Source organism: Lepidothrix coronata, unplaced genomic scaffold, assembly GCF_001604755.1.
Source record: "Lepidothrix coronata isolate B3197 unplaced genomic scaffold, Lepidothrix_coronata-1.0 Scaffold14, whole genome shotgun sequence".
NCBI lineage: Eukaryota > Metazoa > Chordata > Aves > Passeriformes > Pipridae > Lepidothrix > Lepidothrix coronata.
In genome coordinates this window covers 2,108,538-2,122,238 of record NW_016690194.1, presented here as the reverse complement: position 1 = coordinate 2,122,238, position 13,701 = coordinate 2,108,538, and the positions used below count along the sequence as shown (strand labels likewise).

The window sequence follows — 13,701 nt, the reverse complement described above, 5'->3', positions numbered from 1 at the left end:
AAAGACTTAATCATCCCCAAAAAACCCTAGACTGAGTAAAAATTGTTATACTTAGGGCTTTGCACATATACTTTAATCCTACCAAAGTGAAACTGTAAAATGCACCAAGAAAATGTGGGTAGAAACCATGTAATACATTCTTTCAAGAGCTAATAGAGTTGGATGTGAATAATTTCTAAATAGGGTAGGGATGTACTTCCATCAAGTGTTCTGTACAGTGGAATCTGTCCTTTTCAGGTAAGAGCAAGGTCATACTCAATTCATGCTTGCCATATGAACTTCAAATGCATAAGGAATTTAAAGGTTTTCTCTTACTGTAGGAAATTACTGGAAGTGAGAGTGCTTTTTCTGTTAAAGTAGCGGCAAGACAACATTAAAAAACTTTTTTTCCAGAGGACTAACCAAGAAATCTTACATTTGTGTCAAGCTTACTTCATACATTACAGAAGAACTTACTGTTAGGATCATGCACACTATTCTAGTAGGCAATGATGCTGAAACAAATTAATATGTTTAACAGAAACAGGGGTATGATAAAGTACTCTGCAGATCTTAAATAAAAGGTATTTGAAGATGATTTTACAAAGAATAAGGAAACTTGTCTACGCAGTGAAATTGACTGTTATATCTGTAATAAAGTAGGCTTATGTGCCCTAAATAAATTGAATTGCCGTCTATATAGAAGCTGTTGCAAAAAAATTGCTCTGTTTTGCAATAAATCTTCACTTGCTATGCCTTACTGTCCACCTGCAGACCCAGCATTGTTCATTTTACTCTATATGCAATGGAGTAAATCTGCAATTAAATTAAATCTGCAATTATGAAACAAATTGGACCCTTGCCATTATCACAGCAAACCTTCTATCTTCATTTCAACTTCATTGAATTCAGACTTGGTGAAGTTCCAGTGACAGTATGTTCTGGTATAGTAAGGACATGTTGACATGCTTTCACAGGAGAAGCTTTTGGGTTATGGCTGCAGGAAACAGATTTATAAAGTATTTAGTACTGAAAGGTAGGACCTTTCAATTTAGTTTAGGTGATTAGGATTCCCTAACAATTATGTGATGCTTCAGTAGAGAACACTCTGTTCTGTTCTTGTCTGCATCTTACAACAATTAAATATGTTTACAAGTATGCTCCCAGGGTCCCAGTGTAGTTGAGGATCCCCTGTGGCATACACATGTTGCACAAAAATTCAGTGAATTGCAACCACTTATATAAAACTTAATGTCAGACAAGTCTGGCAGTGTTCTGAGCAGCTGAAAGACCTTGTAAGAAAAAGCATTAGTCAATCTTAACTGTAAAGAAAAATTACAATCTTTAGCCTAGTACCCTACTGATTTCCATTTTTTTGGCTCTATAATGGAACAATAAAACACATGTGGATTTGATTTTAATACCATGGAGTTGTAATAGAGTGCACTATAAAGTGATCAGAGGAAATCATGAGGCCTAGGCAGCCTTCACTAGCTGTTAACTGTATGGTTTAACACTCCAAAAAGCGGCAGTATTGTAATGTCCTTGAATGTATCATTGATCATCCACAACTATCTTTTTATATGTGAATTCCAGGCAGAAATCTGGGTTTTTTTTCCCCTCCTTTTGTCTCCTGTTCAAGAGTTTAAAGTCTATACATTTCTAGAGCCTGAGAAAGCTTGTTCATCTGCTGTCACTTTACAGCAGTTGGGTTTTGTGGGGTTGTAGCATTATGTGTGCAAGGGCAGCTAGGTGGGTTGCGTAGGCTCCTGCCATCAAATTCTTATTAATGAAAGGTGACAAGTTCATATGACAAGTATTAATTGTACAGGATGAAAGCTCTTAAATTCCATCATGATATTTAGTCTTTTTTTCAGGAATGTTTCTTAGAGTTTATCACTTTTCATATCTGTGTGAATTCGTAGCTTTTTTTTCTTTCTGTTTAGTATACTTTGGATATTCTTATTGCCAAGTGCAAAGGTACAGGCTGCATTTCTGAATAATTTAATTAGAGTAAATGAGTAAAGAAGTGCTGGAAAAGCTGATTTCAGCTACTGTGTCAAGTCTTGGATTTTGTATTTATCTATTTATCAAATCACTTGGAGACTGACCAAACTTTGTTTTAAAGGTGGTGTTATTTGTGTTGAAGTCATGGTGTAGGACTTTTCTGCTTAAAAACCTTCTCTTAGTTTCCATCATAAATTAATCCACAGGCAGGTTTGGGCGTTTTTTTTCTCTAGCAGCATTTTGCTTCATTTTCTTTATCTTAAATGTAGTATTCATCTCAAGACTGCAGCCTAAAAATACAGTAAGGTGGTAAATATAAGACAAGGAAAAGAGTTAAGGAGAATGGGCGACAAACAGGAGGAGCTAGAAGTCATCGTGCAGCAGGAAAGCTGTGACGTAGTCACCATCATGGAAATGTGGTGGGATGACTCACATGACTAGAGTGCTGCAATGGATGGCTTCAAGCTCTTCAGAAGGGACAGGTGAGGAAGGAGAGGGAGTGGGATGGCTCTGTATGTTAGGGAGTCTTTTGACTGTGTAGAGCTCAAGGATAGTGACAATAAGGTTGAATGCCTGTGGGTAAGAAACAGGGGGAAGGCTAACAGGGCAGACATCCTGGTGGGAGTCCATTATAGACCACCCAACCAGGATGAAGGAGTGGATGAATTATTCTATAAGTGTCTGGCTGATGTTTCATGATCATCAGCTCTTATTCCCGTGGGAGACTTTAACCTGCCACATGTCTGCTGGCAACTCAACAGAGCAGAGGCTGTCTAGGAGGTTCCTGGAGTGTGTGGAAGATAACACAGCTGGTGAGCGAGCCTGCCAGGGGTGGTGCCCCACTAGACCTTCTGTTTACAAACAGAGAAGGGCCGGTGAGAGATGTGGTGGTTGGAGCCATTTTGGGCAGAGCAAAATGTGACATGATAGAGTTTTCAATACTCCGTAAAGTAAAAAAGGAGGTCAACAAAACATTAACCTTGGGCTTCTGGAGAGCAGACTTTGGCCTGTTCAGGATGCTGGTTCAGAAAGCCCCTTTGGAGGCAGCCCTTAAAAACAAAGGGACCCAGGAAGGCTGAACATTTTTTAAGAAAGAAGGTGCAGGAGCAGGCTGTCCCTATGTGCTGAAAAACGAGCTGGTGGGCAAGAAGACTGGCCTGGCTGAGCAGAAAGCTTTCACAAGAACTCAGGGTAAAAAAAGAAGGTGTAGGATCTTTGGAATAAGAGACAGGCAACTCAGGATGTGTTTAAGGATGTTGTTAGGTAATGCAGAAAGAAAACTAGACAGGCAAAAGCTTAATCTGGCCACTTCTGCAAATGATAATAAAAAATGATTTTATAAATACATCAATAGCAAAAGGAGGGGCAAGGGAAACCTCCATTCTTTATTGGATGTGGCAGCAGGGAATATAGTCATCAAAGACGAGAAAAATGCTGAGGTACTTAATGCATTCTTTACCTCAGTCTTCAACAGACAGACTGTCCTAGTTATGTCCTAGTTATGACAGACTGTCCTAGTTATGACACCAGTTCATCATGGTATGGGTGTAACCCAAAACTGTGTATTCTATAGCCTTCCATGCCATTTCCCAGAAAATTGTTAGCAGTAGAGGCCTGTAGGTGTTCCTGTCCTCACACCCTTTTATGGAATTCCCTGCTCTGAGGGAAGGACTGAGCATTCCTACCTGAACTGGAGAATATATAAACTTGGAGTTTTGGAACCTTTTTACCACTGGTGGGATCCAGAGGAGGACTGCAGCTCACCGCTCTCGGCCACACTGAGACCACCACCCTCGACTGGACTGCAATCACCATTTTGACCAGACTGCAACAGCTCTCCCACCAGCAGGTTTTTCCGCTCTCCCTTTACTTTGGACTCAGGGGGGGCCCGAGAAACACCGTTTTGTTCATGTCCCAGGGTGCTGCGTTGTACATTTGGGTTTTTGTGGATTGAAGCCGGTTGTTTGTCTGTATAATCATACTTGTGTTGTTTTATTAAATTGTTATTCTGACTTGTGGTCTCTCTTTTGAGTTGTGAACCAGCAGGGGAAATGAATTCCTTTAAACCAGCACACAGACCTATTATCCTCAGGGCAACCAGCCCCCTGAGGTGGTAGACAGGGACAGGGAGCAGAACAGACCCCCTGCAAACCATGAGAAAGTAATTAGTGACCTGCTGAGCCACTTAGATGCTCACAAGTCTATGGGACTGGATGGAATAGAAGGGTACTGAGGTACTGAGGGAACTGGTGGAAGAGCTCAACAAGTCACTCTCTATCGTCTGTCTTCAGTCCTGGCTAACCAGGGATGTCCCAGATTACTGGAGGTTGGCCTATGTGACACCCATCCACAAGAAGGGCCAGAAGAAGGATCTGGGAAACTACAGGCCTGTCAGCCTGCCCTTGGTGTTCAGCAAGGTTTTGGAACAGATCATCTTGAGTGCCATCACATGGCACATACAGAACAACCAAGGCATCAGACCCAGCCAGCACAGGTTTAGGAAAGGCTGGTCCTGCATGACCAACGTGATCTCCTTTTATGATCAGGTGACTTGCCTGGGGGATGAGGGGAAGGCTGTGGATGTGGTCTACCTGGACTTCAGCAAAGCCTTTGACACTGTCTCCCATACCATACTCCTGAAAAAGCTGGCAGCCCATGGCTTGGACAGGGGCACTCTCTGCTTGGTTAAGAACTGGATGGGTGGCTGGGCCCACAGAGTGGTGGTGAACAAGGGGATCGAGTCTACCATTAGCACATTTGCAGATGACACCAAGTTGGGATGAGTGCCAATCTACTGGAGGGTAGGAAAGCTCTGTGGAGGGATCTGGACAGGCTGGATCAATGAGCCAAGATCAGTGGCATGAGGTTCAACAAAACCAAGTGCTGAGTCCTACACTTAGGCCACAACAATCCTATGCAGCACTACAGGCTGGGGACAGACTGACTGGGAAGTGGCCCAGTGGAAAAGGACCTGGGGGTGCTGGTCAACAGCTGCTGAACATGAGCCAGCAGTGTGCCTAGGTGTCCAAGAAGGCCAATGGCATCCTGGTCTGTATCAGGAACCATGTGGCTAGCAGGACCCGGGAAGTTATTCTTGCCCTGTACTCAGCGCTGGTGAGGCCACACTTTGAGGGCTGTGTCCAGTTCTGGGCCCCTCTGTTCAGGAAGGACATTGAGGTGCTGGAGCAGGTCCAGAGAAGAGCAACAAGGCTGGTGAAGGGTCTGGAGCACAAGTCCCATTAGAAGTGACTGAGGGAGCTGGGATTTTTTAGTCTGGAGAAAAGGAGAATCAGGAGAGACTTTTGCGTTCTCTACAACTCCCTGAAAGGAGGCTGTAGCCACATGGGGGTTGTCCTCTCCTCCCAGACAACTAGTGATAGGAAAAGAGGACAGTCTCAAGCTGTGCCAGGGGAGGTTTTGTTGGACATTAGGAAGAATTTCTTCACAGGTGATCAAATGTTGGAATGGGCTTCCCAGAGAGGTGGTGAAGTTATCATCCCTGGTGATGTTTAAGGAAAGACCAGATGTGGCACTTAGTGCCATGGTCCAGTTGACAAGATGGTGTTTGTTTATAGGTTGGACTCGATGATCTCAGAGGTCTTTTCCAACCTAATTGATTCTCTGTGATTCTGTGTTAGGCTACAATTGTATTATTATTTTTTTTCCCTATAAGAAAGACTCTCTTCCAGGCTGGTCACCCTAGTAATCTTTGCTTACTCTAGTTCAAATCTCTATCTTGCATGTAACTAGATACCATCTTCCGTAATTCCCCCAAAGGCTGTGTACTCTGTGTTCCTGTTTAATCAACTGAGAATGTAAGCTAGCACACGTGCTGGTTTAGATTGAGGTGGGGTAAAAAACATGACATAACAGGCAGAAAACCACACTGTGATCAGCAAACCAGAGTTGCTTCCCAATTTGGACTGCATTAGCAAGAAAGAGAAAAGTCTGATGCTGAGGATGCCATTTCATACATAAGGCTGAAACAATCACTGTTTGGTAGCATCAAAAAACATACATAATCCTGCTTCCTTCCCACTGCTCTCTCTGCACAGTTCTACCCTCTGTGATGGTTCTTAGTCTTCGTCCTTAGTATCAGTCTGAATCACTTGCAAGGCAATTCAAGTGACCAGGCTGGTGTAAAGCTGTTTCATTACATTGACTTCCAAACTTTTTGCAAGAGCTTACGTGAGGTGAGGGTGACCCTTCCTGCTATTAGACTGGCTTGCCTAGAGACTTATCAGAAATTGCAGCTTTAGTTTAAACATGATCTTTATGCAAATGCATACAGGTGGTAAAAATAATTTCCTTTAAGGTGAGGAAAAGGAATTTCCTGGTAGTCTGTCTGTCACAGACATTAATGGTAATAGGGAGATTTATCTGCATTTATGACTCCTTTCGCAGAAGGCAAATGGTCGAGTTAGGCAGTTTTACTGCAAAACTATCTGCTAAAAATTGCTCAGTAATTTGGTTCCATTTATTTTTGTTTTTGTTTTCAGTGAAGGGAGCAATCTTACCCCTGCTCATCATTACCCTGACTTCAGATTTAAGACGTATGCACCTCTTGCCTTCCGCTATTTCAGAGAACTTTTTGGTATCAAGCCTGATGATTATTTGGTAAGAGCTTGCAGTTTTCCTTTGAGTTACAAGTTATTATAAGTATACTAGCTTCATAGTGACAGAAAAGGGTGCTTAAAGTGTGCCTAAATAAGTAGTAAATTTTGTATGTGAAGGGGTTTACAACTAGTGAATATTTTTAGTGATGTAGAAAAATTCTTTGTCTTTGAGACAATTAAAAACAATTAAAAACCTACTTTATCAATTGACTAGAATAACTTCCGTATCATTCAAGTAACTTTTTCTAGAGAAGTTACAATCAGTACTTGTGGACTTCTATTAAATCAGTTCTAAGAAATTACTCCTATGTTATCTGTGCTACTTATTAACTTCATTACAAAAGTGATGTCTGCAGGTGTTCCTTTCTAGCCTTGAGAAATGTGGATGGCAGACTAAAAATTAAGCATTTATAGTATCTCCTTTTTTCTCTCTATTTTATAATTTGAAGACTTATTCTTTCACAGTATTCAGTGGTTTACATGAGAAAAAAGGTGATGCATTTGCTGCCATTGTAAAAGAAGGCTTTACTTGGTGGAACCACTTTGTACACTGCCTGGATAAGTATCCACTATTTTACTTCTCCTGTAGTTCTGCTTTTGGAAGGGTAGTGTGAAAGCAAAGAGCTTGTTTTCTAGATGTTTGCCCCATGTTTAATTTGACTCATGGTGGACAACCGAACAAATCAGAGTCACAATACAAATTAGCACTTTTACATGTCAGAGTTTTATTGTTCATTTTTTGGAATGAGTTTTTAAATCTTTTTGTTCTGTTATTGATAACTGCTTCTGTTGTTCTGTTATTGATAACTGCTTCTGTAAAACCAAATTATTTTGAAAGGGCTTGAATGAATAAAAAAGAAACATTGAATAAAGTGTGCTGAAACATTACTTAAAATACTACTAAATATATTACTTTTGTTGTGTTCAAGTGCATTATAAAATTTTTGGTTTTTTTCTGTTATAGACAATAAGCCTAAAAGCAAAACTTAATTGGTTTTGCTTTTATTTAGGTTGAATATGGATGTCCTATTTTAATTCTTTAGTAGTATGTATGGATTTTGTATTACTAGTCTTCATGACCATAGTTCTATGTAAAACCAGATAATTCCTTTGAGTTATCAATGGTAGTAGCAAGGAAATACAGTTGGAGTTTTATAAATCATAGAATCATAGAATGGCTTGGGTTAGGAGGGACATAAAAAGCACCAAGTTCCAACCCTCATGCTGTGGGCAGGAATACCTTCCAGTAGACCAGACTGATCAAAGCCCCTCCAGCCTGGTCTTGAACACTTCCAGGGATGGGACATCCACAACTTCTCTAGGCCACATGTTCCAGTGCTTCACCGCCCTCACAGTGAAGAATTTCTTCTTGTGTCTGCTCTAAAACTACTCCAGGTGGGGTCTCACCACAGCAGAGTAGAGGGGAAGAATCACATCCCTCTACCTGCTGGTCACAGTTCTTTTGATGAAGCCCAGGATGCTGTTGGCTTTCTGAGCTGCATGTGTACACTGCCAAGAGAATTGCTTTCAATCCATTCTTCTCTCAGCATGTGCTTGTGATCAGGATTTCCACAACCCAACTGCAGGACCTTGCACTTGGCCTCATTGAACTTCATGAGGTTTGCACAGGCCCACTCTCAAGGCTGTCACAGTTCCTCTGGATGGCATCCCTTCCTTCCAGTGTGTGAGCCACACCACTCAGCTTGGTGGTGTTGGCAAACTTGCTGAGGGCGCACTTGTCCATGTGACCAACAAAGATGTTAAACACCACCAGTCCCAAAACCAGTCCTTGAGGAATGCCACTTGTCACTGGACAACAAGCCATTGACCAGAACTCTTTGAGTGCAACCAGTTCCTTACCCACTGAGTGGTCCGTCCATCAAATAAATCTATGCCTCTCCACTTTAGAGACAAGGATGTCATGTGTGACAGTAGTGTCATTATGTAACATGTTGTTTATCTATCTCTTTTTATGGACTCGGCAAAAGATGAAGTATGCGGGCTGTGTTGCCACCTGCTGAAAAGACTCTGCTTCCTAGATTAAAGCTGTTATCACCTGCAACTTCTTTTCCATTTAAGGAAACCTTTGCAGTAGCAGAAGTTAAATATTACAGAAAGACTGCTTGCTGTGAAAAAGCGATTTGTGACACTCAGTTGCACAGCAAAAGACATAAGTGGTATGTGGTAAGTGGTAAGTGATAGTCCAACTGTGGCTGAATGGGCAAGGGAAGTAAAATAAGATGAAGAGAAATTACAGCAAGCGTATGTGAGTTTACACTATTAATTTGAAGTGAAAAAGCCCAAAGATTCACAATTTCACCTTTCCAAGGAAGTTAAGTGGTAATGCACTATAGAAGTCAGACTGGTTAACAAGGGTAAATACATTTGAACAGCTGGTAGAATTAAGTTGTCACTGGAAACCTCGTGGAGCACTGGCATTTTGCATCTAAATGTCTTGATCATGAAGTACTCAGTTGTCAGGGTCTTGGGGATTTTCTTACTTTTCCATTTTGATTTGGATTTCATAAGTGCCCAGCCAAAATTAGCTGGTCCCTGCATAGCAGCACTTGATGGGTAGATTTCTGTTTTACAGGAATAAGCACAACTGTAGAATGACCTGCACAGAGCGTAGGTTAACAACTTGTGCTTATTTATTAAGCTTTAATGTTTTATGATAATTGGTTTTAAATGCTTACCTCAATGACAATGACTCATTAAGCTTTATATATTTTGGCAAGAAAAATGCAAGGGTTACAATACAACTGGTGGTTTGCTCTAAAAGTTTGTAGTGTTACAGATTGGTATGGCTGTTCTACCAGTAGAAAATTGTAACTATAGGATTAATAAGAAAGGCCTTTTGTATTAATTGGAACTGAGTGGACTGCAGAAGCAGGAAGAGGAACAGGAAACATTTTTATATCATGCAAAAGTTTCTTAAAAATTGCAAGCATGGGAAAAGCATCAGCATTAAGGCAGCGGTTTGAGTCCATAGGAAGCATGCTTCTCTAGTTCAAGTGCTTACAAAAGAGCATATTGATTAGATTTTCTTGTATTACTTCTTTGCTGTCACCAGCCACTGAAGTCAATGGCAAAGCTCCAGGATGGATTTAATGAAAGCTTTTTTTAAAAAACAAAACTTTTTTTCTTGTGGAATTGCTCAGCTCATCTCAAGCAATGTCCTAATATGCCAGATATTTGTTATTGAAACAGTTATTCCTTTTGCTTTGAGAAGACCAGAAAATACTGCATTGCTAAGAATAATTCCCTAGTGCTTACACTACTCACAATTCACTTCCTGTGTAATTTTGTTTCTTGCAAAGACCGAACCCTTAAAATATTGGACTGTACAGTAAATCTCCAACTGTGTAAAATTGATGATATATAACAACAACAACAAACAAGGTGTGTGAATGAAAGTTTTTAGGTTTAATATAAACAGATTTTTCTATGGTTTCGGGCTTAATGTCTCATCTCCATTTAGTCTGAATGAAATTTGAATTAATACCTTTTTTCCTCCTTATTGTGATTGTAATTTTTAATGTGTCCTGTAGAAGAGAAAGCCTTTCTAAATATCCAAAATAATCCTCCTCCAAACCTCAATTTTTTTTGCTTACTGGTATTGAGTTTTTTTCTGTTTCAAGCAGTTTTCAACCAGAAAACTACATTAGTAGCTATACCAAGATTATTAGTCTAATGGTTTCAATCCCAGTTTCACAGAATAGGATTTGCTTATTTGTCTACAGTGAGAAACCTCTACTCCAGGTTTGTTTGTCTAACATCTCTTGTACCTGTCTCCTTCATAAATGACTGTGAAGAGCAAAGAGTTGCAGTGCAATGTCTTCTTAAGGTTTCTGACTCAAGAATTTTCTAAGTGCCAGTGTGGGGATCAACTCCCTCCACCTCAACCACGTGCTTCACCCCAAGGGAATGTTCACCTGGTGCAGTGGGACATGAAGAGGAACTGTATGCTCAGCTGCCAGCTGCTCTTCCACGGTTGTGCAGTGTCCTGGGCAGAGTGGACTTTTACAACTGGCCTTCGAACCTCAGCCAAATTATGTGAACCAGCTTGCTCTACAGTAGTAGTGTTGCTACAGCTGAAGACCAAAGAATAAGCTTCCTGATTCTCTTGTGCCTATTTGAACCTGCAGTTCTTTGTTTAGACTTGTGTCTGAGTAATGCACGCATTGACAGTGAAAAACAATTTTTGTCTCTTCCAGTACTCAATCTGCAGTGAGCCTTTAATTGAATTATCCAACCCAGGTGCCAGTGGGTCCTTATTTTTTGTAACTAGAGATGACGAGTTCATCATCAAAACAGTTCAACACAAAGAAGCTGAGTTTCTTCAGAAGCTCTTGCCAGGTTATTATATGGTAAGTAATTGAAGACTGTATTTTACTTGTATTTCTTCTGTTTCATGTCACACTTTTTAAGATTCAGTTTCATTTGTCTTGTAAACTTTCATTGGTTTTATCTGTGGTTTTTGTAATATTTTTGATATTTTTATGTGCCTTTCAACTTTGTGCCCCAAACACCCAACAGAAAGAATAGATGTAAATCAAGAATATATTTAAGATAAGAATTGCTGTTCTTTTAGCATTCAAGATGAAGATCTGATTTGATACCAAACTTTACTTCTAATAAGCTAGCAACAAATAAAGGTTTCTAGATTTCTAATTCAATTTTTTTCTCTGTTTTGTATTTGTCTACCCTCTGCATTTCACTCAGAGTGGACAAAGAAACTAGACCGGTCAGTTTCACTTTTGTTCCAAACTACTTCTGATTTCCATTTGTCTAAGTTTTACTTGGCTCCCTGCCAAGTCCCAGACCCAACACCAAAATACCTGCAGCACAGTGCTAAGGAAAAAAAAAAAAACAAAAAACACAAAAAAAACCAAACTAGCCAAACTTATATGAAAATAAATGTATTTATGTTATATACAACTATATACAGTTGAAATACCATGCACAACTCCAAGGAAAAGGGAAACGGAAGGGGGAAGGAAAAGGGAACAAAAACAAAGTAAAATACACACGATCAATAACCCTCACACTCCTGTGGAAACAACTCGGTCATTTTGCACTACACCTCAGTGTGTAAAGCCTCATGGAGACAAGGTTTCTGTTTTTCAAATAATGAGAACTACATTTGACCCAAACTTCTTCCAGCAGGTAGAATGCAAAGGTTGTTCAGATCAGATTAAATAAATTAAGTCTTTGGGATGCTTTTAGGTTTGGCCTAGTCTACACTTTGATAGTATGTGAGAAAGAGAAACCTGGCATCAATCTAGTTACTGCTCTGCTCTTGGCATATATAAGTTCCTGGGAAAATTGCAGTGTTTATGCTAGCTTTCTGAAATAGAGACCCACAAAGCAGATCAACTAGTCTAAGAAACTGTGCTGAATAAAAAGTCATACACAGTTTTCTTGAAGTTTGTTAATGTCCTTTGCTATGAAAAAAACCCTTTCTTAAGCATGGAAGTTTACTGAAAATAGACCTATCTAACAATATCTCTTTTGTTTTAGAATCTGAACCAGAATCCAAGGACTCTTCTACCTAAATTTTATGGGCTGTACTGCGTTCAGTCAGGAGGCATTAATATTAGAATTGTTGTCATGAACAATGTTTTGCCACGAGCCTTGAAAATGCATCTCACATACGACTTGAAAGGCTCCACATACAAACGGAGAGCATCAAGAAAAGAGAGGGAGAAGTCCAACCCTACATTCAAAGACTTGGATTTCTTGCAAGATATACATGAAGGGTTGTATTTTGACTCTGAAATGCACAGTGCACTAATGAAAACACTACAGCGGGACTGTCGAGTGAGTAAAAATTATTGACTATTTAATTTTCTGTGTTTACATCTGCTCTAGATTTACCTTGGCAAAACACAGAACAGAACATGGCTCTGTATGTTGCTTACTCCATTTGTTTTCCATGCTGTTCAATGAGGGAAAACTATGGATGTCTGTTGAAGCCTGTATTTTAGTTGAGCTTTTGGCATCTGAGATCATAGAATCATAGAACAGAATGTCCCTATACGTCTTGAACACCAGCAGGCCAGGTGCCATGAGCACTTCCCTGGGAAACTTGTTCCAGTGTTTGACCACCCTCTCACTACAGAACTTTTTCCTAATACCCAATCTGAACTTCCCCAATGCAGCTTTAAGCTGTTCCCTTGCACTCTATCACCAGGCACCAGAGATCAGCACCACCCTTTCTACCACTCTTATAAGGAAGTTGTGGACAGTAATGAGTCCCCCCACATAGTCTTCTCTAAGCTGAGCAAATCTAATATCTTCATCTGCTCCTCACAATTCATGCCCTGTAGTCCTTTTACCATCTTTGTTGACTCCTTTGGACAGGTATCCTCCTTACACTATAGAGCCCAAAACTGCACACAGTACTTGAGGTGAGTCTGCACCAGTGCCAAGTGTAGTGGGACAATCACCTCTTTCAAACCAGTTGGATGCACTGTGCTTAATGCACCCCAGGATACAGTTGGCCGTTTTGGCCACCAGAGCACAGTGTTGACTCATTGAATTTATCATCTAGCACAACCCCAAGTTCCAGAGCTGTCCTCCTATTTCTCTGTGTGTCCAGGATTGCACTGATCCACCTGTAGAAATAGGGATTAACACAGGAACGAAGTCCAGTAGATATTATGATGATAATGATGATGATGATTTCCACTAATTTGGAGATTTTAATTAATTTTTCCTGAGGCACAATTAGCCCTGTGGTACCATTGTTATGTATGATAATCTGTATGCAGAGCTGCAAGCTTAGTACCCCTTCAGTAAATTGGCCTCTTTGTAGGTTAAGAAGAGCTAGGAATGAGAAGGCAGGCCTAGTGGCAGCAGGAGCTGCCTGCTACTATTTCTGGAGCAAAGTAATTTTTTCCTCAGCTGAAAGCCACTGCTTAATGTTCGCATAACATTTTCAAGGCAGAAGAGGGATACACACCATTGCTCCTTGAGAGGACCTTGGTGAATGGAATCAGTTCCTGTTATGACAGAAAGAATTGTTGTAAAATGGGTTTCTTCTCTGTAGCAAAGGTAAGAAAACATAAATTAGGAAAAGGGGGAGTTATCCAGG

General features: G+C 40.4%; 2 protein-coding genes across 4 annotated transcripts in view; both read left to right on the top strand.

Annotated features, from left to right (window-relative positions):
* Positions 1-13,701, top strand: part of HACD4 (3-hydroxyacyl-CoA dehydratase 4) — a 186,710-nt gene that overhangs the window by 9,468 nt on the left and 163,541 nt on the right. The gene's annotated exons all lie outside the window — the stretch shown is intronic.
* Positions 1-13,701, top strand: part of PIP5K1B (phosphatidylinositol-4-phosphate 5-kinase type 1 beta) — a 108,876-nt gene that overhangs the window by 58,050 nt on the left and 37,125 nt on the right. For all 3 annotated transcript variants that reach the window (XM_017806085.1, XM_017806086.1, XM_017806084.1), the window contains 3 exons: positions 6,486-6,603; positions 10,820-10,972; positions 12,126-12,425. In XM_017806085.1, coding sequence (XP_017661574.1) covers positions 6,486-6,603; positions 10,820-10,972; positions 12,126-12,425 — 571 coding nt within the window. The remainder of the gene's footprint in view (positions 1-6,485; positions 6,604-10,819; positions 10,973-12,125; positions 12,426-13,701) is intronic.